The sequence below is a fragment of the Podarcis bocagei genome (genome assembly GCF_964188305.1).
Source record: "Podarcis bocagei genome assembly, chromosome: 17".
Classification (NCBI taxonomy): domain Eukaryota; kingdom Metazoa; phylum Chordata; class Lepidosauria; order Squamata; family Lacertidae; genus Podarcis; species Podarcis bocagei.
In genome coordinates, this window is record NC_138143.1 from 5,237,490 (window position 1) to 5,264,931 (window position 27,442).

Consider the following 27,442-nt stretch of genomic DNA (forward strand, 5'->3'; position numbering starts at 1 on the left):
CTTCGCTATGCCTTGAAAGTTAGTCTGCTGCAGCATATATAAAGCTGAGGAAAGGGTCTTTTAGAGACATGATTTATTTATTCATGCTTTCAAATTTTTAACCTGTTAATAAATAGTTTCTTACAGAAACAACTCTGCGTTTTGCATAGGCTTCAGGCTGTCGATTCCCACAATGTTATGTGAGTATCGTAGGAGGCAAGGGATTTCTCCTCCTGCCAAGTGTGGCAGGCCACAGATAGCAGCCTTTCTGAGGTAGGTAAACAAATTCCCTGCGACCGTCCTCTTCTTCTGCACAATGCAGCACTCCCTCTCCTAGTCATCTGACAAGCTGAAATTCATGGCTGCCGTCAACGTTGCAGAGAGCTTGGTGGCGATCTTCTCTGCAAAAGAAGAGAAGATAAAAAGGGGTTAGATGTCTGAATGGCATCCTTGGAAACCTCTTGTCTCTTTTCTAAAATGTGCTGCTGCAAGCAAAGGAGGAGGAGCTGCAGCTGGCTGGCCATTTTAGGTTTGCAGGGAAGTAGCCTAATCAGATTCAGGCAGCCGCTATTGATGGAACAAACTGATGGGGAAGGACAGTCCTGTCCCCTCGGCATTTGAAGAGAGGGAGGAAAGGTGAATGATGTACATGCAAATGTGTCATCCTTTCTCCTGGCTGTGAAGGAGAAGATTAGATGACAGTAAAAATCATACAGGGAGGAATTAAACGTTGTGCTTTTCTGATCGTTTTGGCTGGCCAGATAAAACAATATGCCTCCACATACTGTTTTGGGATGGGACGCGTGTGACGCTGTGGGTTAAACCACAGAACCTAGGACTTGCCGATCAGAAGGTTGGCGGTTCGAATCCCCAAGACGGGGTGAGCTCCCGTTGCTCAGTCCCTGCTCCTGTCCACCTAGCAGTTCGAAAGCATGTCAAAGTGCAAGTAGATAAATAGGTACCGTTCCAGTAGGAAGGTAAACAGCGTTTCCGTGCGCTGCTCTGGTTTGCCAGAAGCGGCTTAGTCATGCTGGCCACATGACCCGGAAGCTGTACACCGGCTCCCTCGGCCAATAAAGCGAGATGAGTGCTGCAACCCCAGAGTCGGCCACAACTGGACCTAATAGTCAGGGGTCACTTTACCTTTTTTACTGTTTTGGGGGTCCTTCCAAACCCCATGAACGAGTGGTGGGAGGATTAGCGGGAGAGTCCTGCTGTGCAAGCAGAAATCCTTGCACATCGTTTCCACAGATGGGACATATTAACTGATTCCTATGTATGGACTGAAGGGTATCATGGAAAGGGTGCCTGAGGTCTGGGAACTACTGAAAAGGAACAGTGGAGGCTCTGCCGTAGAAATGTTGTGTTGTGGGACATTCATGGGCTTCTCCTGGAACACCATCTGGGAAGAAGCTATAGAGGGCAAGGCTCTGTCCCCATCCACTGGGGATGGGGATTCCAAATGGGGGATCTTGAATTTTATTTTTTCACTCTTCCCACCCCCACAACAAAGAAAAGGAATATGACCATATGACAGCTCTTAAATCTTTCCAGGAGGCCAGCCTTGCTTGCTCCAGTCCCTTAATTTACTCGAATGATGATTCCCAGGAAGTAACTGAGGAAAAAAACATTTTGCAGATATTCAGCAAGCCACCTGCTCCCACTCTGGGCCCCCTTTACCTGCTCGTTTCTGCTGTTTCTTGCGCCTCTTGCTTGCAGCTTTCAGGCCTTGCCCCTGGTGCAGAGGGTCCAAGGCGGAGATCTCTGCTAGGTTAGGAGCCCTTGGCACAGACTTCTCTGCTTCCAGTAGGGTCTTGTTCTTGGCTTTCAGCTCTACAGTCATTGCGCCAAACTAGGAAGGGCAAAAGGAAGATCTCCTTCATCTTAACCTTCATTCTCTAGCATGTATAAAACAAGGAAGATTCCAGCCTCTAGCAGTTGGCTTAAGTTCTTGAGGCTGCTGGGTTGGAATTAGTTGCAGTGCCTAAACTCAAGTTAGAGCCCAGTCACCGTTATACTGCCATGGCCCAGTTACTGCAGCCACAACTGCACTATAAATATTTAAGAACAAAAAACACTCGTTGGAATACTCTTAAAGTAGCCGTATCCTGGGTGCTATGACTGGGACTGCACGTGCAGTGCAATTCCAAAGAAGCACAGTGTGCAGAAATCTGATCTGAACTTTCATTTTAAAAAGAGAAAGCAAGTTTCTAGCCCTGTTGGTTGCAAAAAAAAAATGTTGAAAAGAAGTGGCAGCATATAAACAACTAAGAGCTTATGAAATAAGATTGCTTGAAGTCAACAACTTCGGGGCCTTAACATCCCATAAAATTACAGATCAGATTGGGCAAACAGCACGGAGTGACCCAATTTATAGAGGTTGGAGATCCCACATTTTCTTCATGCAGAATTGTGACATTTCAGTACATACAGCCGTGGCTACAAGTATTTATTTGGAGAGCTGGCACTGAACTTGATGGATAGCCCATCCAATTTTACCCAGATCCTCGAGCTAGTTAGTGCAAAATGGGAGCCATTCAGATCAAAGATCATACATGTGCTTATGATCACGACTACTTGTTTCTGACACTACTGTCATATGTCTCACTGTGGATCCAGGGCTAAAGGTACATGAAAGGTTATCATTTGCCAAATGAAGATGGGCAAGACTGAGCCTTAGACACGACCACCCAGAGTTTTTCACCATCTCCCTGCTCAAAGTCCAGCATGCATTCACCCTAAACCACATTGCCTCTCTGTTTCAATCCATAGCTGGCAAGGGACTGTTCCTGTTGACATGACATATATTTCATCTTGTACTGTGCTTTTTGGAACATTACTCTGGGAGTTAAATAAAAGGAATCTTGTCTTTTAGGAAGCAGAGAGTTCTCATTCTCTTCCTTTCTCATTCTGGCATTAGCTGCCAGTGCTGTTCCTAATTTGTATGAGGAAGGAGTCTCTCTTTCTCTCTCATTCCAGGCACCTCCGTCTTCCAGTTTGCCCCTCTGTTTCTAGCCAAAAACCAAACAGACCTTGAGTGTTTTCTATGCTGTGGCATCGCAAGAAGGTAAAACCACAAGCCTGTGGATTTGGCTATCTGACAGTCACAAGATTCCTGACAAAACCTGGCCAAGGGGTGGGGGTGGGGAGAGAAGAAACGGCCTACAAAAACTTTTTGTGGCTGCAGGACATCAAGGGAGGAAAAACCCAGCAGCTCCCATCAAGCCCATTTTCTCACTCCACACCACTTCCACTTTTGCGCTCTTCTGATGGCTACTTCAAATGTCAGACACACAATTCTGAATTCACCGAAGTGTTCTTTTTACACATCAAGTTAGTTCAAAATTTAAAATAAACCACAAAGGGAATTCTTAAAAACCTGGGAATTATGGGGGAAGTTTCAAATATTCCACAACATGATACTGACAACTCTGTGTCAGAACATTTGTTTTGCATGCAGAACGTCCCAGGTTCAGTCCCTGGGATCTCCAGGGAGGGCTGAGAGAGACCTCAGTCCTACTGGAAAAGGGAATGTTTTACATTATTCTTGTTTATAAAACCCAGTAAAAGAAGAAGAAAAAGATAATAATTCCTGTATAGGAGAAAAATAAATGTCATTCTGAGAGGAATAAGTCTTCACACAAAAAAGAAAAGGGAATGCTTTTCGCTCCATGGGTCAAATCCTTATCAGGGTCAGCCTTGTGGGCCAAATTTAACAGGTGAGCAGGGCTGTCCGCTTATCACATGATATTGTGGGGTTCCTGCAGCAGAAGGGGGGCCCAGGATGACAAAGGGAATCTTTTGCCCTTTTACTGCCCACCCCAGCTGGGAAGAGAGAGGAAGGTAGCGAGAGAAGCTTACTCTTGCTTCCTGCTGCTGTGAATATCTTTCTCCCCTTAGATCCTTTCCTACAACCACCACCCTCTGTTTAGCAAGAGAAGGAATCCTGCGTTTTCTCTCGTTTCCTGTTGCAACAGCAATCCTCCCTGTGTTTTTCTATTCCACCTCATTCTTGGAGGTGTAAAGGAGGAGCGCAGGAAGGCTTGCAAAGGGCTCTGAAATTTACAAAAAGCAGCCCTGGCAGGGAGAAGTGGACTCTATGGCAGTGTCCATTTTCATCAGCTGTTTAGCACACACCTTGTTCTAGCAATCAAGCTCTCAACCTGAAGCCCTACCCTTACCCACCTCTGACATCAGGTGTGGCTTCCCCAAAACAACCCATGGGCTACAGCAGGCATCCCCAAACTCGGCCCTCCAGGTGTTTTGGGACTACAATTCCTATCATCCTGACCACTGGTCCTGTTAGCTAGGGATGATGGGAGTTGAAGTCCGAAAACATCTGGAGGGCCGAGTTTGGGGATGCCTGGGATAGAGGTTCCCCATGCCTGCTGTAGGCAAGACTGACAGGCAGATCAGTCCTAAAACAGCACCATGACAAGCCAAAGCCCTAACTGCTGCCAGGATCTTGAAGTTGGATGTCACAAACGGATTGGACACAGAGGAGTGGTGTGAGGAACCAGCTTGGGAACCTCCAAGGGAAGAAGGCTCAGAGCCCAGGGATTGGTGATGGGATGGAGAAGAGGGGTCAGAGGGAGAAGACTTGGAGGAGGAGGTGGCAGCAGCAGCTGAAGAGGCAACAGGGCTTAGTGAGCTGGGAGACTCTGTGGCAGAGAGAAGTGCAGAATCAGAAGCTGAAACGGGAGAGGAGGGAGGCCAAGAGGCAGAGATGAGTCTGGCTGGTGAAGAGCCATGGGTGATTCCCCCTCCCCACATCTCCCAGAACCAGGAAAGTTAGGAAGAGAGCGGAAGAGACGTTAGCTTCACACAAGCAGTCTCTGATTGCTTGGGGAAAGCCCTGGTAAGGAGGGGGACCTTCAGTCTCAACAACTGCTTTGTGGGGGCAAGACCCCCGGGAATGAATTGCTATTCACTATAGACCTGACACTCTGATGCAGATCCTGTTTTTGCTAATAAAAAGCTAACTTGCTCAGTGTGATTTACTACAGGCTTTTTTTTTTAAATTGCTTTTCTGTTTCATCATTTCATCAATGCGAAGTATGTTGCAGTCGAATGCATGGTAATAAGACGAGAGAAGAAGAAAAAAATTAACATAAATATAAGACATGTATCTGTAAATAACAATAGTAACATAGTTTGTTCCTTTAAATTAACTCATTCGCATCTGTGATTTACTGCAGGCTTGCTCCTGTCACTGGGTCATGTTTATGTTCATGCCTACCTCCTCACTCCCAGTTTCCTCCATCTTAACCTCTCCTTGGTCCTGAGGACAGAGCTCCTCCTCCTCCATGCCAGCTTCTTCTCCAGTGGTGAAGCCAGAGCCCTCCAAGGTGATGCCAGCAGGGCCCGAGGGCAAGTCTGCAACAGGTAAGGTCCGTGAAACACCTCTCTTGAATTGCAACAGATTGAATTGATGAAAAGGGACAGCGGTGTGGGGAAGGAGGACACGCTGAGGTGGCGACTCATCTCTGACCAAAGGAGAACAGGAGCAAAATCTGGTCATCCATCTACTGGGCACCTTCATAGATCGCCATCTCCCTCATCCCAAGGAAACAGTGGCAAGGCCAGCTTGCTCGCTACCCAGGAGCAGGGCCGGCCAAATACATTTGGGCACCTGAGGCAAACCACAACTGGTGCCTTTCCTCCAGCCAGGGAAGAAGGGATGAAGAGCAGCGCCGCTTATTCACCAAGAAACCACTGTAGGGGTGGCCAAGGCTTGCCTACATATCTTTAGGCACCAGGCAAATACATTACTTTTCTCTCAGGCCCTTGAGTATACAATCTATAGCCTTTTAAACTGGGGGGGGGGGGTATTGTTTTGTTTGATACTATGATATGTAATTTGTACCGTGGTACCTTGGTTTATGATCCTAATCCGTTACAAAAATCTGTTCTTAAACCAAGGCGTGCTTTCCTATAGCAGCGGGGGACTCAATTTACAAATGGAACACACTCAACAGGAAGCAAAACATGTTCTTATTCCAAAGCAAAGATCACAAACCAAAACACCTACTTCCAGGTTTGCCGTTGTTCATAAACTAAGCTGTTCTTAAACCAAGGTACCACTGTATACTGAAAGCTGCCCTCTGATCTTCAGATGAAAGGTTGTATAGAAATTTTAATAATAGCTGGAATGGCTGGAAGCGGAATCACAGTGCCTCGGCTTCTCTCTCTGCCCTGTCACTTACTTGCCAAGACTTTCTCGTTCTCTTGCTCCAGTGCCTCAAAATCAAAGGCCTTGCCCATCTCCGCAACGATCTCGGCGCTGATGTGAGTGGGGAGCGTGTGGGTCTCAGGCGGGTGTGTGAAATAGCTGATCCTCCCACTAGCAGGGACAAAAAGGAAAGCAGTGATCACTGATATCAGCAGCATGCATACGGGGAGGGAGGAAGTAACCCTTCAGATCCATTTCCCCCCATGGCTGGTCCTTGCCCACTTGAGACTGGATTAGAACTGGGGGCCACAAAACACTCAGGCCTGGGGCTGCTCCATCTAGTCCTCAGAACCTTACACCGGCCTTGCCTGCTCTCCCTAGGCCACATCTTGCACCAGCCCTGCTTTACATCCCCCTCAAGTGTTTCTGCCCAGCTGGAATGTGTTCTTGAACTCGGATAATGCTTCTTGCTTCCTGTTATGGAGGATTCAGGAGTGTGTGTGTGTGTGTGTGTGTGTGTGTGTGTGTGTGTGAACCTGCCTACTGCACAAAGGTAAAATTTAGGTTCATTGCTCCGCCCACTTTGCCTCTGGCCCCGCCCACCCTGGCTGCCCTCAAGGGAAGACGGTCCTTCCTCTGGAAGAAGTTCCCCACTCCTGCCGTAACAATGGCAAACATACATACATACATAAATTTTTATTTATACCCCACCGTTCCTGGTTCAGAAAACTGGGCTCAGGGAGGTTAACAACAAATTTAAAACAATTGATGCAACAAAAAACAGCATAAAATACAGTATAAAACGTGAATAACAATAAATTCAGAATTCAAAAATCAATTTAGGGGGGAAATCCATCCAATATTAGATGATCACCAGGGCTAGCTGGCTAAATAAGTCCTGTTTGGGCCAGTGAGGAGACCAGGGGAGAATTAGCTGTGGGATCCTAGAGCGGGTAATCTTCATAAAAAGGGGAGGGGGAGGGAAGGAAGGGGGATAAAAGATCAGGCTAAGTTCAAATTGAAAGCCAGGCGGAATAGCTCTGTCTTACAGGCCCTGCGAAAGGAAGTTAAATCCTGCAGGGCCCTGGTCTCATGGGACATAGCATTCCACCAGGTCCACTTGATCATCACCAACCGCTGCATGAGACAAAAGTTCCTTCATCCTGTTGAAATTCTGTTCTGTGAACGGCCCTGAGACCTCCAGGTATAGGGCAGTATATAAATTCAATAAATAAATAATAAAAAAACAGTTCTTCGCTCACCTTGTCCAGTCACTTAGTATGGCTTTGGCTGCCTTCTCGTGGTCAGGCGTCCCTCCTTTCTTCAGCTTTCCCTGCCGCCTGGCCAAATGAGCCAGGAACTCCATGGTGTCCTGGAAATCTGGCACGCGGTAGTGTTGCATAATCTTGGGGGGGGGGGGGGGAGAAGAAGAGAGAAGCCAATTGCCCAGTTAGTAGTAATCCTCCTCCTCCTCAGATGACTGCAAAAAGAGCAGGATTGGCTGACAAGCACTGGGGGCTCACAATGCCCCTCTTGAAGTCTTCCCTCTGGCACACTCAGCCACAGTATCGCTGGCTCCTTGGGAAATAAGCTGATGCAACACTGAGTTGAGGAGAAAGAGAGGCAGGGAAAGATACTGGTAATCATACCCTTCACCGTTGTTATTGTATTTTAGTGTTATGTTGGAAGCCGCCCAGAGTGGCTGGGGAAACCCAAACAGATGGGCGGGGTATAAATAATTTATTATTATTATTATTATTATTATTATTATTATTATTATTATTATTATTATTATTATTATTATTACAGTGGTGCCTCGCAAGACGAAAAGAATCCGTTCTGTGATTCTCTTCGTCTAGCGGTTTTTTCGTCTTGCGAAGCAAGCCCATTGAAGGATTAGCGGATTAGCGCTATTAGCGGCTTATCTGCTGATCGGATCAGCTGATAAGTTGCTTAGCGGCTTAGAAAAAGGGGGGGAAAGGAAAAAAACCCAGCAGGAACTCTCAAGACATTGTCGTCTTGCGAAGCAAGCCCATAGGAAATTCGTTTTGCGAAGCACCTCCAAAACGGAAAACTCTTTCGTCTAGCGAGTTTTCTGTCTTGCGGGGCACCACTGTATTATTATTATTATTATTATTATTATTATTATTATTATTATTAATCTCCAAGCAGTGGGCTAAGTCCAGCCTGCCAGCCAGACCTCTCAGTTTGGCCCCTGCCATTCTTCTCAGGCAGCCAAAGAAGCCACAATTTTCCTGGCACACTCAAGTCACTTGTGCAGCACTGAAAACCAGGGGAGGGGTCTGTGCATTACAGACGAGAGTGCACTCACTTTCTACACCACCAGCTCACTTTTCATAGAATCACAAAACTGTAGGGTAGGAAGAGCTCCTGAGGGTCATCTAATCCAACCCCTTAGCAATGCAGGGATCTCAACTAAAGCATGCATGACTGGTGGCCCTCCAACCTCTGCTTAAAAACCTCCCAGGGAGGAGAGTCCACCACATTTTGTGGGAGTCCGCTTCACTGTCAAACAGCTCTTGCCATCAGAAAGTTCTTCTTGGTATTCTGCTCTGGTCAGACCTCACCTGGAGTACTGTGTCCAGTTCTGGGCACCACAGTTCAAGAAGGACACTGACAAACTGGAACGTGTCCAGAGGAGGGCAACCAAAATGGTCAAAGGCCTGGAAACGATGTCTTATGAGGAACGGCTAAGGGAGCTGGGCATGTTTAGCCTGGAGAAGAGGAGGTTAAGGGGTGATATGATAGCCATGTTCAAATATATAAAAGGATGTCACATAGAGGAGGGAGAAAGGTTGTTTTCTGCTGCTCCAGAGAAGCGGACACGGAGCAATGGATCCAAACTACAAGAAAGAAGATTCCACCTAAACATTAGGAAGAACTTCCTGACAGTAAGAGCTGTTTGACAGTGGAATTTGCTGCCAAGGAGTGTGGTGGAGTCTCCTACTTTGGAGGTCTTTAAGCAGAGGCTTGACAACCATATGTCAGGAGTGCTCTGATGGTGTTTCCTGCTTGGCAGGGGGTTGGACTCAATGGCCCTTGTGGTCTCTTCCAACTCTATGATTCTATAATTTGGTCAGAATCTCCTTTCCCGTAACTTGAAGCCATGGGTTCGGGTCCTCGCCTCTGTGCCGTGAGAAAGTGGCTCCCTTTTCTCAGCACAGCTTCTTTCTCACTCATCACTGATATGCAGCCCACAATTACCGTATTTTTTGCTCTATAAGACGCACCAGACCACAAGACGCACCTAGTTTTTGGAGGAGGAAAACAAGAAAAAATATATGCTGAATCTCAGAAGCCAGAACAGCAAGAGGGATCACTGCGCAGTGAAAGCAGCAATCCCTCTTGCTGTTCTGGCTTCTGGGATAGCTGCACAGCCTGCATTCGCTCCATAAGACGCACACACATTTCCCCTTACTTTTTAGGAGGGAAAAAGTGAGTCTTATAGAGCAAAAAATACGGTAGTTTGCTTCAAGGGAATTCAGCCCTCTGAAAGGGGGGGGAGCCTCCACATGCCTGTGCACACACCAAAAATTTAAAGCAAATTCCCTCACACCCAAGAATCCTGGGAACTGCAGTTTATCCCACACAGCGCTACAATTCCAAAGACCTGTAAAAAGGTAAAGGGACTCCTGACCATTAGGTCCAGTCGTGACCGACTTTGGGGTTGCGGCGCTCATCTCGCTTTACTGGCCGAGGGAGCCACCGTACAGCTTCCGGGTCATGTGGCCAGCATGACTAAGTCGCTTCTGGTGAGCCAGAGCAGCACACAGAAACGCTGTTTACCTTCCCGCCAGAGCGGTACCTGTTTATCTACTTGCACTTTGACATGCTTTCAAACTGCCAGGTGGGCAGGAGCAGGGACTGAGCAACGGGAGCTCACCCCGTCGCGGGGAGTCGAACTGCCGACCTTCTGATCAGCAAGTCCTAGGCTCTGTGGTTTAACCCACAGCGCCACCCGCGTCCCAAAGACCTGTAAAAATCTACAATTACCAGGATTTGGGGAAGGAACAAATGTGCTGTGAATGTATTTAAATCAAGGGCAGTTGAGAAACCCAGTTACTACCTACTGTTAAAATTTAATTTCCCAAAAGAAAAGGCCCTGTGAAGTCTGCTGCAACAAAAGCAACAAGAACCCAGTGACATGCCTTCAAGACCAACAGGTTTCCTGGAAAAATAATCACTCTAAACCAGGAATCCCCAACCTTTGGCCCTCCAGATGTTTTGGACTACAATTCCCATGATCCCTGACCACTGGTCCTGTTAGCTAGAGATCATGGGAGTTGTAGGCCAAAACATCTGGAGACCGCAGGTTGGGGATGCCTGCTCTAAACTAAGACCTTTGCCCAAAATTGCATCTGAGCGGATGGAACCTGGAGGGCACACTCGCTCCTTTCAACTTGGATTTAATCCAGAAAAACCACAACAAGCCTTCCCCCAGAAGCTAACATCAATGAATTAAGTGAATTAAGAAGCTAACATCAGTGAAAGCGAATTAAGTTTGCCACTCCACAACTCTTCTCTCCCAATTCTCCCTAGAGCTTTGAGAGGAGCCCAGAATTCCTGGCTCCCCGCTGCCTAATTGTCTGCCCACCATCACAACCAGGGCCTGCCTCCCCCTGCCCTGCCCCACAGCTACCTGCTGCTTGTTGCATCGCTTCAAGATGGCCTCCACTGGGCTCACAGGGTCAACCAGTTGCTCTATCTTGACACAGTTACGTAAGATCATGGCGGCATCTGAAGTGGGAGAAGCCACAACAATCCCTGGACAGTCCAGAAGTTTGATGTGCTTGTCCAGCTGCACCTCTTGCAGGCACCTAAAAGGAGACAGCACAAGAGGGAGGGAGGGAGTCAACTTATTCCAAGAAAAATGCCACTCCACCTGTTAGCACCATCTGCTAAAGCACTGTGCTGTATCCCTTCCTGTCATGAAGGTAGAGCGTAGAGCAACCATTATTGCTCCAGCTGTCTCTCTTACCACACTTCATAAATTGTGGAATCAGAGTTGACAGGGACTTCAAAAGTCATCTAGTTCAATGTCCTGATGACACAGGAAATGTTCACCCTACAGCTCCCTCTCCAGTGCAGGAGAACCTACAACAAGCATAGGCAAACAGCCCACTAGATGTTTGGGGACTACAACTCCCATCATCCCTGACCACTGTTCCTGTTAGCAAGGGATGATGGGAGTTGTAGTCCCAACACATCTGGAGGGCTGAGTTTGGGGGTGCCTGGCTTACGATCTTCTGAGACCGTCTGTCCTATTTCTGAGCAGCTCCTTTCATCAGAAAGTTCACTCCAGCTGATCTATTTGTTGAGTAACCTCACTGGCAGATATTGGAAATGTTAAAACCTTGCAGGAATTGGCAAGTGGGTAGCTGATGGTTAAGGACAAGTTAAAAATAACCAAAATAATATTGTAATGTAAGGTTAATTACAGGGAGTGGAATGTGAATTAGAAATAACCAAGAAAACAATGCAGCAACAAGAGGAATTTATGGACACACTGATGGTGGAAAGCCATTTTTTTGGGGGGGGATGTATTAAATTTGTTTTAATTTGTGGTTGATTCATTAAAATTTGGAAAATCAATAAAAATGATGTAGGAATAAATAATGAAGCTCACTCCAGTGTTTAGCTGGAATCTACAACTATTAAGCCTGGCATTCCTCTCCCTTCAGAGCAATGGAAACTAAATCTGCTCTGTCAGCTGTGCAACAGCCTTTCAAATATTGAAATTTCTTTCTAATCACCACTGAACTGTCTCTTCTCCAGGCCACCCCCAGATTTTCTCACAGGACTTGCATCCCTAGGCCTCTCACCACCTTTGCCGCCCACCTCTGAACACATATCTGTTGGATGGCTAGGGCTCTGCCTCTGTGGCTGGAGACCATGTATGTGGCTGAAGGCCACTTGTCAGACAAGGCAGGAGGGGGCTCTGCCCTTGTGGTCAGGTCCTGGCTGTCAGTTTCCCACAGGCATCTGAATCGTCACTGAGGGAACAGGATGCTGGACAAGATGAGTCACTGGTCCAGCAACCAGGCTCTTATGTTCTTACAATACACATCTTAAAAGTGTGGTGCGCGGAACTGGGCACAGTACTCCAGGCATATCTGCTCCACTTCCCTGTGAGGAGGAGTTGCGCTGGACTGCGTGGCCACCCACTCCCCTCCGGGGGCGGGGGACTTGGTCCCCCATTGCCCGGGGGATCCCGGTGTGATAGGAATTTTGAGGTCTTAGATACAGTGGTGCCTCGCAAGACGAAAAGAATCCGTTCCGCGAGTCTCTTCGTCTTGCGGTTTTTTCGTCTTGCAAAGCAAGTCCATTAGCGGCTTAGCGGATTAGCGGGTTTAGCTGATCAGCGGCTTAGCGGATCAGCTGATAAGCGGCTTAGCGGCTTGGGGAAAAGGGGGGGGGAGGGAAAAAAACCCACAGGAACTCGCAAGACATTTTCATCTTGCGAAGCAAGCCCATAGGAAATTCGTTTTGCGAAGCACCTCCAAAACGGAAAACCCTTTCGTCTAGCGGGTTTTCCATCTTGCGAGGCATTCGTCTTGCGGGGCACCACTGTATATGGTAATGTTCATAAGCGTACCAACCAAGCACGTACGTAGATCAGCACAGGAAGACCAACCTGGAACCATTTTGATTCCTAAACTGAGCAAATGTTTTCTCTGCAAGGTCAAAGTGGGAAAGCCTCCCCATTGTCTCTTTCCTCACAAATCCTGTCTTAAGGGCACATTTAAGATATCAATAGGATGTGAGCCTGTGACCTGGCCCAGGAACTAAGTATTTATCATTACAAAAGACTGGCCAGGCTCCCCAGGCAATCCAATAAAGTGACCTGCCAGACAGGAGATAAACAAGGACAGGAGAAAAACAACATTCAAATTTCTGTTTTAGACTGCCTTTTTTGTGATGTAGGTATGATGTATCTGAGGGGTGGTCTTTGGTTACACCCCTTCTGTAATGTATATATGATGTTTCTTGGGGTGGTCTTGATCTACAGGGTGGCAATTTCAAAAGTCCATATAAGGCCTTGCATGCCATTTTTCTGGGTTCCTCCTCCTTTCCTGTGGGTGAGGGGAGCACCCTGTTGCAACAGATCAATAAAGATAAATCTTACTAGCTGCTTTGCTTCTCAATATTCTCTGGTTGGCCTCTGTTATTTACTCCTACCAATAGGGAACCTATGTAAGGACTCTATATGGGCTCTTGGATACCCCATAAGGGAAAAGGGCATTTTTTGTTTACAACTCCGGCCACGTCAGAGCCTGGCCAGCCAATCCTCAATCACCCTCCCGCCCTATTTAATTCCTCAATCACCCTCCCGCCCTAATTTGCAGGTTTTAGGCACTGACCTTGCTATGGACCTCGGTTGGTCACCGTTAAGGGGCCTGGGAGGAATTTTTCCACTTGGCAAATTGGCACTGGCCACTTGGTTTTCGCCTACCTCATAGCAATCATCACAACTTTGTTAGGGTTGCGGTTAGGCATTGATTGACCTTGTGTGGGGGAGGGGACATGTGGCCATCACCTGCCCCTCCAAGCTTAAGGGTATTCCGTTAAAGGAATCCAGGGGTGTTGATCTTGTCTGAAGCCCGGTTGGGGGCTGGGGCCTTGAGAGGACCCCGATGGGAACACCAGGGGGAGCTTGAGTTGGTCTGCATCGACAGGGCTCCCCCTCCCAGTGGTTTACCCTTACCGGACTTCCTGCACATCAGGCAGGAGTCAGATATAGTTGGGTCCATTCAGTGCCTAAGCCAATACCGCTCACATTCTGTAATCAATAAAGTTGTGGCCAAAATTTGCCCAATAACATTAACCTAATATCCGTGTCCTTGTGTGTGTTATTTCTCAGCAAGGGGGTGGCTTCGGGGTCTCGACACACAACTTCATCCAATGAGCTCAGAGGTGCATATACAGGGACCCCCCACAACTATTGTAATCCTCACTGCATATCTGCAAGGTAGGTTATGCTCAGTGATAGCAACGCTCCACAGCCTGTGGACTATTGGAGAAAGGATCTGATTTCAGGCCTCTCTGTTCAAAGTCCACCCAGAGCTGCAGCCCCAGTGTTGCAAAACCACCCCCACCCCCCAGATATCTCTCCTGGCCTTCAGAAAAAGAGCACAAAGTCCATTTTCTCAAAAGAGCTTTAGAGGCAAAATAGTCCGTGCCTCTGAAGGAGTGCTTTATCTGGTCTGACTAAATGGCTTTTATTTATTTTCCGGCTGTATTTTAACCGTTTAATTGTTCTGAGATTTTAATTTAGTCCATTGGGAGTTTTGTTGTGAATGTAATCATTTTTAAGTTGCAACCAATTGGCCAAATAAGCAGAGTGGCGAGGAGCAAGACAATTACCAGCATGTCTCTTATTCATCCCCCAGCAACTGCCTATAGCGGAGGTGCTACAGGATACCACCTCACACTCAGTTTGATCTCTCTTTGTCAGGATACCTGCCCTGCAACACCTCCTCCATCTTGCAACATTCCTTGTGCTCCCAAGTAATGGGAAGACCTGGACCACTTTTTACACAGTGATCCATCTATTTTGAAATAGCTCACTGTAAATAATAAAGCAGTGCAAGTTCAAAAGGCCTCTGCAGTTCCCCAAAGCTGCATAATAAATAATAATAATAATAATTTTTATACCCCACCCTTCCCGGTTCAAAAACCGGGCTCAGGGCAGCTAACAACAAATTTAAAACACTTAATTATAAAAGCAGCATAAAATACAGTATAAAAACATGAATAACAATAAAATTCAAAAATCAGTTTGGGGAAATAAGCATTGGATAATCCCCAAGGCTAGCTGGCTGAATTGGTCCTACTTGGGCCGGCGAGGAGGCCAGGGGAAAATTAGCTGTGGGGTCTCAGAGCGGGTACCGTATTTTTCGCTCTATAACACGCACCAGACCATAACACGCATGTAGTTTTTAGAGGAGGAAAACAAGAAAAAAAAATTCTAAATGAAATAGTGGATATATGATTTTTGTGGTTCATGCTGTGGCCACAGACATGTGATCTGACAGTGAGTTTGGAGTAGCCCAATGCAAAAATCCTGAGGATCCATGTGGATCCATGCTTTGTAACCACGGAGGAGGGAAGGAAGGGGAACCATGGATCCACTGCTCACGACTGCAGCAGATCCCCCCCCCCCGCCACCTGCAGGCATTCGCTCCATAACACGCACAGACATTTCCCCTTACTTTCTAGGAGGAAAAAAGTGAGTGTTATGGTGCAAAAAATACGGTAATCTTCATAAAAGGGGAGGGGGAGGGAAGAGAAGGGAAATAAAAGATCAGGCTGAATTCAAATTAAAGGCCAGGCGGAACAGCTCTGTCTTACAGGCCCAACGGAAGGAAGTTAAATCCTGCAGGGCCCTGGTCTCATGGGGCAGAGCAGTCCACCAGGTCGGAGCCATCACTGAAAAGGCCCTGGCCCTGGTGGAGGATAGTCTGACTTCCTTAGGGCCCGGGACCTCTAAACTATGGTCCAGACTGTCTCAGGAAAGGGGGTATAGGGATGCATCTTGCCTCATCTCTTAAGACCCACAGCACAAAGCTTCTTCCCTGTGTCTCTGAGGCCCACAGCCCCTTCCCAGCATCTGGGGGGATGTCACATGTGCCACTGCTGAGCTGGAGTGCATCCACAGTTCCATCATTCCCCTTCCTCACACACTGTCTGGCCAACGTTTCCTTTCCATACCGGTGCCCTGAAATCCAGCTTGGCCCGAACACACAAGATCCAAAGTTCTCCTTTCCAGCACAACCAATGCTGTTCTGCAGCTGCGCCTCTGATTGGCTCACAAACACCCTAAAATGTTGCGGGTTCTACAGATAACCTAGAACAGAACTGAAGGGCCTTAACAGCTTAAGAAGACACCGTACACCAGCCTTTCTCAACCTGTGGGTCCCCAGATGTTGTTGAACTACAACTCCCATCACCCCTAGCTAGCAAGTAGGTAGCAAGGCCAGAGCTCAGGGATGATGGGAGTTGTAGTCCAACAACATCTGGGGACCCACAGGTTGAGAACCGCTGCCATACATAGACAAAGCTCAAGGGAGAACTACCCCCACCCCGAACCGTGGCTTCTACAGCATGCACAGAAGGACTGCCACGTACTTGGTGACGCCAGGAGTGGCACCAACACCGCAGGCCCGGCTCCTCTTCAAGCTGTTGATCAAGCTGCTCTTGCCGACATTAGGGAAACCTGCGGTGAGAGATGGGAGAAGCGGACGGAGCCATCAGCAAAAGCACCTGCTCCCACTCAAGATTAGGTCTACCTATGTGAACACCTCCTTCTCTCCACTCCTTATAGCAAAAATAACGCAGCGCAGAAAAGGAAGGCACAGCTGCCCACAAGCCGCCTTTCCTCTTTGAATGAATGAGCGCCAGCAGCCAGAACAAAGGCATCTTCAAAGGTTCATGTCCAGCAACACCAACAGGCAGGATCCTTGCTCAGTAGTAAGCCATTTTGATGTGCAGCATATGACTCCCTTGTTGAAGCGGCTCATTTCTGGGCACAATGCAAAGTGCTGGTTATGACCTATAAAGACTTATTCAGCTTAAGGCCAAGCTACCTGAAGGGCTGCATTCCCTCCTACAAACCTGGCCAGGTTTTGAGATCTTTGAGGGAGGCCCTTCTCTGAGTGGAGACGCAGGAAAGGGCCTTTTCGGTGGTGGCCAGACAATTTTGGAACTCCCTCCTTAGAGAAGTTAGACTGGCTCCCTCCTGGCTGTCCTTCCATGGGCAGGTGAAGACTTTCTTCTTCCAACAGGCTTTTGGGAATGGGCTGCTTTTAAAGAGGGAGCTGGTGCTATACTGCTTTGGTTGTGACTGTATGTTTTAAAGAGAATAGACATAATATTCTATAAATGCGTAATTATTTTTTAATGCTGCCCCCCCCCCCCATTTTTAGCTGTTTTTTTTTAAATCTCTAAGCAGCCTTGAATCGCTGCCAGGGGGAAAGGTGGGGAATAAATAAATAAATAATGATTATTCTTACAATGTGCGTACCCACACATGCAGCCTTGGCACAACTTTGCCAGGTCATCTGGACTTGAGAGGCAAGAGGTCCGATATTTAACAAGGTCAGGAAAGGTACCCAAGTGCTTCGATTCCTACCATATTTTATAAATTTTCACAAAATTTATACACCGCTTAACTTTTTTAAAAAAACAAACCCTCAAAGCATTTACAAGAAGATAACAAAATAAAGTCAAGAAAGAATACAACTCTGCTTTAAAACATACAAAAGTTAAAATATTAAAACATATTTAAATTACCTCAAATTATCCCAATGTCTTTCTGAGCAATGGGGGTAGGATTTAAGAGATTCCCCCCCACCGGCTTTCCACCTCCCTCCAAGAGGGGCTCCCTACTCACCCACAACCCCAACACTGATGGCCGTCCTGACATCCTGGTTCCGGCAGTAGTTGGCCAGCACCTTCATGAGGCAGTCTGCCCCCACACAGGCTCCCCCGCTGAGCAGCTCCCCCGAAGCCTGGGATACGGGGACTCGGCTCTGTTGCTGGAGGTGGGGGGAAAGAGAAGAAGGCAAAAGGGGTGATGCACACCTGCAGCCAGGCGTTCTGCCGCTTTAAAAAATGGCCTGGTTTTCTTCTTTACTGTTTTACTGTTTCCCCCCCCTCCCCCAACAATCAATACAATCAAAGAATATAAACAATAAAAGAGAAAGGAAATATCGGCCATGGGTCATAGTAATCTGCATAAGAGCCAACTCCTAGGGACCAACAGGGTTTTGCCCCTCCCCATAAAGTATTTGAGGGGGCCGGGTCCCCCCAAAGTTAATAGGCATTGCCATTCAAATGGTGTGCATGCACCTTGTCATGCGGTCGATTGTGCGAGGTGGGGCTTACCTGTCCCCAGTATTTTATTCAAGTTGGCATCCCTGGTAATCTGGAGCCTCACATACAGTTAAAAAAAGGTAACGGTAAAGGACCCCTGACAGTTAAGTCTAGTCACAGATGACTCTAGGGTTGTGGCGCTCATCTCGCTTTACAGGCCGAGGGAACCAGCATTTAGCGTTAGTCAGTAAATCCCAGAAAATCTGCTCTAATCTTTTGTGGCCCGAATCCCTGTCACTGCAGAACACACAAATTGGGGGTGGGGTGTCCCTTCTCAGAACTCTGCTTTCATGTCCCACCCTATAGCTCACACTATTCCAATTCCCCATCCCAAAGGGAAATGCCCTGGGATTCATCAATGAGGAATCAGCACCTTGATACCGCTTGAAAGGCGCCACTTGGCCTCAGAGTTGCTAACTTTGTGTTAACAGTAATAAGGAGTAATGTATGGGCCTATGGCCGCAATAAATATTATCTTAACAGTAATAAGGAGTAAGAGGAATCGGTGGAAACAGAACTGGCCGGCAGAACCCTTTAAGAGGAGAGGGCTGAAGCCCATTCTTCCCCAAATGGCTTTCAATGAAAACTAATAACTGGCCAAAGCTGTCACTCACTTGCCCCACTGCAAAATCCCAGCACCACTTACCAGGTGTTTGCTCTGCTGCTGAGTGGAAGCTTTAAAGGCCACTGTGGGGAATTCATTCCTCAGGTACTTCAGCCACTTTGCTACAATTTCCTTAGATACCAGATCTGGGCCAGGAACAGAAGAGAAGAGTTAACTTTAGGATCCTCAGCAAAGCTTGAATACCAAGCACGTCTCCAGGGAGAAAACATCTCTGCATCAACTGCCAAGCCTTGCCAAACCCCTCTGGACTGCTTTGAGTAATCTCTGAGTTTAATAAGCTGAGATATAAAAATGCATTCTGGGTGTGAACGCAGTCCCTTTCCTCCTCTTTGCAGTAGCCCAACAAGCTTCCTAGCATGGCTGGTTCTGAAGCTGTTAATCACAGTTGCTCAGCTGAGTGAAAATGGGAAATCATAGTTAACGGAAGGCTTCCTTGCCTGTTCAATCACTCACACCTGCAAGGGAAGGAGCCAGGGGCTTGTGTGGCTGCAACTCAGCTTCTTAAGCTTATGGTTGCAGAAAATCAGTCATTAAGCCTCTACCGCTCTCTCATTTGCCCTTCTCTGCTTCCACCAAAGCTTATGTTTCCAAATTATTTGAATGCAAGAACCCTGAAATCACAATAAAATTATGGGAAAGCAGCTATTGTAATTTGTCTGTTTATTCTATGTACTTCTCTGGACTGCCCTGCCAGAATTTGAATTCTGGGAGAGAAGCACAGACCCTAAATATAACAGTTACAGATAGGTAGCCGTGCTGGTCTGCCATAGTCAAAATAAAAAAAATTCCTTCCAGTAGCACCTTAAAGACCAACTAAGTTAGTTCTTGGTATGAGCTTTCGTGTGCATGCACACTTCTTCAGATACTTCTTCGTGCATGCTCACGAAAGCTCATACCAAGAACTAACTTGGTTGGTCTTTAAGGTGCTACTGGAAGGAATTTTTTTTATTTTGCCTAAATATAACAGTGCAGTATGCTGGTTAACACTTGCTGAACACTGACTATGAGAGCGTCTAACACTCTGCTATCCTTGAGTAACACACCAGAGAGGACTGAAATCATAGCAAACCAGGGCCAGACCCCCTTTCCTTCCCAGAGAGCCGTACATGGCTGGCCTTCACACTTGCCTATTTTATTTAACACCAGGACTAGCCTCTTGTTAGCTCCAGCTTGCACCACGGCCTGCTCAACCTGGGGGCAGCGGCAGCCTTGGGGATCTCGTGCGTCAAGGACTTCCAGGATCACATCAGCTGCTTCCACCACCTAAAGGGAGAGAAGGCCAAGAGAGTTTGCCACCTGACACCTGGCTCAGCCCCTGAGGACAGTCGCGCTCAGAGCAGATGCCTCTTTCCCCACACTAAGTGACAACAAGTCCCTCTGACCTTCCTGAACTCCCTATAATAGGCCTTGCAGGAACTGTCTTTCTCCAGCATGGCATGTTTCGCAAGTTGCTTCAGATCCATCTCCTGCAGGGAGAGAAAGAGTTCATATTGTAGCTTAAAAATAAATTAAATAACCTTACAGCATTAGCTCTCTTTCATTAACAGCGGTATACAAATTTAATAAATAAAAAATATTAATAATAATTATTACAGCTAGGAAAGCATTTTAACACTAAGTCAAAGATCAATAAAAAAATAAGGCAGGGCGAATGGAACACAGTGGGACATACATAAAGGAACAAGTTCAATGCTTTGAACAGCATGGAAAGTGAACTGCAATTATGCTTGTAGCATAAGCAGAATTACAAGGACTGCCACTATGAGCCACTGTCTAGAAACCAAGAAGCCCTTGGGTTGGGTTTAGGACAATAATTTCTATCCTACCTGTCTACAACCATACACAAGGGAGCTTGCGGTTTAGATGACATGACACAAAATGTAAAATATGACCGAAACCTAAAAACAAGCCATTTTAGAGCAACAGGATTATTCACATTGGGGAGTAAATCCACATTTTGAGAATGGCTGTCTAAACAAAGGCAGTGATGGGGCCTCTCTTAGGAGGCTGTTCCAAAGTTTAATGTTTAACAGATTATTGTATTTTAATATTTTGTTGGGAGCCGGCCAGAGTGGCTGGGGAAACCCAACCAGATGGGCGGGGTATAAATTATTATTATTATTATTATTAAGCCTGGGCACAATCAGCAAGTTGTGAAGACAGGGAAACCATGGAGCTGATGATACTCTGTGTTTGTCTGGATGGAACACAGGATAGAGGCCTGAGACTGTAGAAACTAGTTTACAGTACATAGGGGAAATATACATTTGTTGCTTCTGTTCCTGCACACCACTGGCATGTGGCCCTGGAAGGTGCCACAGAGAGAAGGGAACATGGCCCTCGGTTTTGAAAAAGGTTCCCCAGCTCTGCCTTACAGGGTCTCCAAAAAAGGAGGTAGACAAGTAGTCTCTAAACAGCTAAATGAACAGGGTCCCACTGCAGTCGGCTTTGATGTCTTTGAAACTTCAGTACCTTCTGCTCAAAATTCTGCTGTCTGTGCAAGGCATCCTTCTGCAGCCCTTCTAAACTCCGGAACCGGCTGATTTCCTTCTGCCGTGCCGTTCGCTGCCGCTCCTGCAGTTCTGTAGCCTGAGAGGATGTGCAAAGCCGTAACTCAAAGAGGTTGCCACGAGCCCCATTGGAAAGAGACCCATTTTTCAGGCTCTTTGAAACCTAAGACTCTACAGCAGTGGTTCTCAACCTGCAGGTCCCCAGATGTTGTTGGACTACAACTCCCATCATCCCTGGGCTCTGGCCTTGCTAGCTAGGGGTGATGGGAGTTGTAGTTCAACAACATCTGGGGACCCACAGGTTGAGAAAAGCTGCTCTAGAGCCAAGGTTTGGTACCCAACCACTGATCCCAAACTGGGAAATGAAACCAGGAACTCGAAGAAGCCAGCCTTCATTTCCCCATGCAGGGCTTCCCACTGCTTAATCTCACCCTTTTCTCTTTTAGCGCTGCTCCTTTCTTGACATGCTCTTTGAAATGTTGCAGCTGAGGCACTCCTGGGTCCTTTTTCCCATGAGGCTTTGCATCCCTTCTCTATGAAAGCCAAAGGAGACACACTGGTAAAGGCAATGAACTGGACGAGACATCAGAGATAGAAGACCCTAGAAATTCACCTTAGCTTCACTGAAAGTAAAAATTAAAAGACCCTTGTTCTTCCAGCTAGTGCTACAGTCAGAAGCTTCATTCCATTCCCCTCAAAACTTAGGAATAAAGTCCTCCCAGTTCCCAGCCTGTTATTTTCCACTCCCTTGCTGAGCCCATGAATCCTGTTATGTTTCACATCTGCAAACTGTACTCTGGATTTTAATATAAGTGAGGCTTACTTAGTCTTTTACAGCTCTTATTTTGACCCAAACAGAATCTGCCTCCTCTCCTCCAATGAAACTCAGCTCCCTAAAATTACCGGCAGCTACCACACTGCCAAATCCAAAGATGTCTCTCTGCCTTTCCACTTTTTGACCTCTCTGCTGCCTTCAGTGCAGCTGGCCCTTCTTTTCCTTGTTGGCTCCCTTCATGCTTCCACCTGCTAAATTTCACTTTTCAAAAGGACTTATGAAGAGTGGGAACGGTTGGGGCTGCCAGTCTCTGCTCACCTTGCCATGTTTCTGTCTCTTCCCAGATTTTTTCTGCTCTGCAGGGGGGGGAATGAAATCAAAGGTGAGCACCATTTTACATTTGGGTTCCCCAGTTTGTAGGAATGCAACGTTTGACCCATAAACCTGGCAAAATGACTTACTTTTTGACATGGCGTCAAAAGCTGAGAGAGGCGGAGGTTTGTTTTTCTGTCCGATGAGAGCTTCTGTGACCTCTGGATAAACTTCTATGTTGCTCTCTTGTCTGATTAACAGCAACTGGAAAAGGAAGAAAAGGTGCCACCAGCAGCCCTATTTCAGAACCAAAGATCTGAGCGGAGGAGAACCGAAACCTTGTGATCTCTTGTTGCTGGAGAAACAGAACAGAGATAACCAAACAAGGCAGAGAGCGCCCACAAACCTTGGACAGGACACTCACACCTCCTTGATCTTATTCAAACAATCCTTTATTAGGCACAGCAAACCACACATTATAAAACAAACACCGTATACAGATGTGGAAAATACGAATTCGGCATAACAATTTGCATAAATAATACAGTCTAACACTACCACATCACTGAGCAATCAAGAACCACTAAATCTCTCTATAATGGCCTAGTCTTTCCACATGGACAACACTCAAAAATTTAACCTCTATTAAAGTAATTTGATCATTCCCGTCCGAGAGCAGGTCCTGAACCGTTGGCGGCATAGAGCCGAGCCTGTTAAGTTGTAAGGCCTCTAACAATTGTCTTCTGGCATAAATGCCAAAATCACAAGAAAAGAAAATATGCTCCAACGTCTCAGGTTCCTGCCTACCACATTTGCAGAGACGCTCTGCTTCTGGGAGAGCTAAATATCTTCCTCGAGGGAAACATATTAAATCTGGCTGGCATAAACAGCCCGCACAGTTCATGATTCTTCAGATTTGCCATGTAACCCTTTTGAAAGATCCCCTTGATCATTCACGAAGCAGGATGCGAGATCTCACAACTGTTTGATTCCATCGGCCGGACCCATGTGCCGCCTCCCCTGCTGAACTTCAGCCTGCAGGTCGGGGTTGCGCGCTTGAAAGCTGCCCGCGTAACCAGCACGCGCATGTCCATCTACTTGCATGCCGCGGTGCCCCATGCCCGGCCCTTCCGCCCACTCCGGCCCCGATCCTCCTTCTTACCCTCCAGGTCCAAGCTCCCCTTCCAGGGCGGCGGCGGCGGCGTCTGCTTTCTACGACGCACGCGGCTTCCTGGATGGGACACGTGGTTTCCTGCGCGTTCCCGAGGAGGGCGGAGCTCGGCGCGCGCGCGCGACCCCGGGACGCCCCTCCCTTCCCTTTGCTGAGTTTGCACGCCTGTGGGTTGGGATTTCTTGGGACCGGAACAAAGCAAACAGGGAAGGAAGGAAGGGAAAGATGGGGAGGCTGGCGCTGTATTAAAAATGCCTCGCCTTGCGCGTTGGGAAATTTGCACGTGTGAATGTGCAGGAAAAGCTTTACGGAAAGACCTTTGCGAATTCCGCCTGGGGAACGACCCGATTTGCAAAACTGCAGGCCAGGGGGGTTTCGGTTTTTGTCTTTACCCGGCGGACACGGGGGGGGGGGGAGTTTTGCAGTGCAGAACCCATTGCAGAGAAATCCCTTCGAGGACGTGAGCAGCCCCAGGTTGCAGACCTGCAGGAAGTAATGGATGCAAAGCTGCAAGACGTGCGGTGAAATCGCCCGGAGGAAATGGTTTTCTGAGTGGTGCACAGTACTGGCAGACAGCGATGGTTTGCAGGAACTGCGTTTAATAGAAAGCTTTGCGATTCTGGAAACCAGATATGCGATCGCCCCCGTGCTCGCTATAGGCGATGGAGAGAACGGCGGAAGGGATGTAAAAAATGGAATTTTAGTCCCGTGCAAGAAACGTAAAAAATGATGCTAAGCATCAGATTGCAAGAAAAACGCAAGGGCTTAAACGAGAATTATTTATACCCTGTACATGGGTGAGAGTGAATGATAAAGGCTCGGTGGAGACCCTGTTAAATCCCGGTGTGAATATATTTGGTCCCAGGGTCTCCTTTGATGGGGTGAGGCTTATCCCAACATTGTCTGGGCAATCCTGGCCTGCATTCAACTCTATGAGCAAAAGGTGTCAGATGTGTCTGCAAGGACACAGAAAATAGCTTCAGTTTTGTATTCTTGTACTGTTCATACTGAGCAATATTCTGACTCATTTCTGGCAGGCCTGCAGTCTCTAGCCAGTTGCACAAGTCCTGTATCCCTAACCTGAGAGCATTCAGCTTGTGGATATGGATAAGACAGTTGACCAGTATAGCAGTGTATACCAAACTACTGTTCCTGTTTATTAAACATTCAGCTTGATGTGGTTTGTAGAGAAGTGTAATGAGGTCACATCTAGCAATCGTAACCCCACACTTTCCAGTGAATTTTCCAATCACTGCAAAATGTCTGCTTTATTTTTACGTGGTTTTGTCGCACAAGAATGCCAAATCTTCAAAATTCTGCAAATCCTCAATTCTACAAATTGATCTTGCACCATGGGACTATAGTGCACAAAGTCTGCTTTATTTTTACGTGGTTTTGTCGCACAAGAATGCCAAATCTTCAAAATTCTGCAAATCTTCAATTCTACAAATCTGATCTTGCACCTGCAATAGAGCAACAGTCAGGAAAGCTTTGGAAAAAAAATCTTTTGACTAAGTCTCTTTTGAGTAAACCTAGAAGCCACGGGTTAATAGGACAGGAAGTGGAGAGTAGGAATAAATGGGCAGCTCTCTGATTGGAGGGATGTCAGAATCAAGTCCCAAAAGGACTGTGTTGCAATTTGAACTGTTTTGAACTTGTTCATAAATAAGGAGGAGTTAGGATTTGAGCTATGTTCTGCTGATGACACAAATTAATTAAGGTGGTAAAAACAAAAAGGGAATCATGAACAGCTCCAAATTGGATGAATAGGCAATACAATGTCAAGGTCTAGCTTCACATACATCCTGATGGGGCTAAGTTGACAACAGTTGACCAGGAAAGAAATATGGGATCTGTGTTGAATAGCTCAGTGAAAATGTTGCACCAGTGCACAGCAGCTGTGAAAAAGGCAAATTCCATGTTTGGGATCATTGGGAAACAGGCTGAGAATAAAGCTTCTAAGATTTTGATTGTTGTTGTTGTTTAGTCATTTCCAGCTAAATGTTGCCTCGTCTCGCATGCTTCTTTTCTGCCGGATACAACGCAAGGCCTGGCCGGGACACAGCGCTCCCTCCAGCCGCCACTGCTCCTTCCATCGCCGGCGCCTCCCTCTCCTCCGGGGGCGCCGACCAGTGGATCCCAGGGAGCAGCCAGCCCACGTGGGGGGATCCTTCGGGATCCACCAGCCTTAGCTGTAGCGTTGGAGAGGAGGTGGCGGCGAGCAATATGCATTTATGAATATTATAGGGAAATATGCCCAATGTGTGGTGGGTTGGGGACATAGCTGTCAACCTTCCCTTTTTTTGCGGGAAATTGCCGTTTCCCGCTGCTATCCCGGATTGTTAGATGTCCCGTAGACTGTCCCCAGGACAGGGGAAGCTGCTGATCTCTTATTTTCAAATCCAAAAGTTGACAGCTATGGTTGGGGTTTTTCCGCAGAAGGGCAATAAACACAAAAGCAAAACTCGGGAGCATAGCTTGCCAATCGGCCAATCACTTTTGGTATAAAGTACAGCAATCCCGCAATTTACGTGCATTTACCGTAACTTGCACACTTTCTTTTTTTAAAAAAAAAATCATATTTATTAAAGTTTCCAGAAATATAAAAATACAAAGAAAAAGAAAAAAGAGATACTTGGAACCTTACTTTCATTGCCTACTTTCTGGGACTCCCCCCTCCCCCTCCCGACTGTATTCCCCTTTCATTAATTTGGTTCCACAAGCTCTCACTCCCAGTTTGAAACTTGATTTGTTTAACCCACTATCCAAATTGAATTGTACAAATCTTACCACCTTCCCACATCATTAACAAATAGAAAAAAGATTTTCCCCAAGATCCACCCCAGTTCCTTCCACGAATTCCCTTTTTTTTAAACACATCCACTCAAAATAAAATGACATACGTAAGTTATATAAAGAAATAGAAAGTAAAAGATATAAAAAAATTCAAAAGATGGTTACACAGCCTTTGGATTCCAAATCTCCCCCCCCCCTTCCCCGGTTTGAGTTCCCCATGTCCATCAATCTGTATGTTATCAGCCTGGAGGTCTCAAGTCATGGCCAAGTTTCTCCCCAATTCCATCTTGCCGGTTTCCTTCTAATTTATTAATTTTAATAATATTTAACTTCAAAAGTCCAATCTAACAGAGGCCTTAAAGTTCCTTGATCTTTACCACTCCTCCCATTGTTCTTTCCGTGTCGTAGTCAGTCCTTTGTTCTTCTTATTCCTCACTTTCTCAAGTTTCTTGTCCTGTTCAGCTGCTAAAACATTCTAATTCAAAAATCTGGTATCTCTACAGAGGTTTGTTGTTCAGGAACAAAAACTTACGTCAGTCCCTTCCTTTCTTCAATAGAAAATTCTATTGTCTCCTTTAATGTAAACACCTCTGTAGACAAAATAATATTTCAGTTTTGCAGCTTTCCCAGAAGATAACGCGAATCCAAGAGTATTTTTCCACTTACGACCGTTCTTGTAATGTCCCGAAACCCCTCTAGGGGGATTGTAATAACTTTGTATCCTTTAGTCCAAAAGTCAAATTGTTGTTCCATATTTTCCGACAGTTTATATCCATATTGTAACGAATTGTAACAAAATTAGCCAGCAAAGTCCTCATAACAAAGTCCTCTTTATATTCTCCAGTTTTGACAGCTACTTTGACAGCTGTCAAAGTTTCCGTCTCTCTTCACCAGGCTCTGCGAATCGCCCCGGTTCCCAGGGGGGGTTGCATTTTCCTTCTCACCCTCCACTCTTCTCCTCCAGCACAGTTCTTATAATTTCCCATCGTGGAATTAATGATTCTTGTCAAGAATATACTTCTCTTTCGACCTTGGTTACCCAGTCCTTGTTTTAGAATGTTTACAATAGGGGGGGATTGACTTCCTTTTTAGATCGCCCCCGCTCGTGCCAAATCCGAAAAAAATTCCTTTTTTTTCTCCTTTTGAACCCGGTTTCCCAATTACTCACGGGTTGTTGTTAATAGTCCGAATTTCCAATGGAAGAAGT

General features: G+C 46.6%; 1 protein-coding gene across 1 annotated transcript; it reads right to left on the reverse strand.

Annotated features, from left to right (window-relative positions):
• Positions 1–56: 56 nt before the first annotated feature.
• On the reverse strand, positions 57–23,552 carry GNL3L (G protein nucleolar 3 like). Its single transcript, XM_081175745.1, has 16 exons — positions 23,431–23,552; positions 22,418–22,532; positions 22,275–22,312; positions 21,613–21,714; positions 21,144–21,260; positions 20,054–20,137; positions 19,799–19,934; positions 18,693–18,796; positions 17,565–17,709; positions 16,301–16,388; positions 10,812–10,989; positions 7,414–7,556; positions 6,186–6,322; positions 5,219–5,355; positions 1,660–1,831; positions 57–380 (listed from the first exon to the last, which is right to left on the reverse strand). Exons 2-16 carry the CDS (start codon positions 22,425–22,427, stop codon positions 313–315), a joined length of 1,659 nt encoding a protein of 552 aa, XP_081031871.1. The 5' UTR covers positions 22,428–22,532; positions 23,431–23,552; the 3' UTR covers positions 57–312.
• Between the last annotated feature and the right edge of the window lie 3,890 nt (positions 23,553–27,442).

What these genes read in the sequence shown, in the direction of transcription:
- GNL3L (XM_081175745.1), bottom strand. An exon ending in CAGCGCTAAAAGAGAAAAGG is followed by an intron (nt 21,261 to 21,612) that starts GTGAGATTAAGC and finishes ACATCCTCTCAG; the next exon opens with GCTACAGAACTGCAGGAGCG. An exon ending in CCTGGTGTTAAATAAAATAG is followed by an intron (nt 18,797 to 19,798) that starts GCAAGTGTGAAG and finishes TTCCTGGCCCAG; the next exon opens with ATCTGGTATCTAAGGAAATT.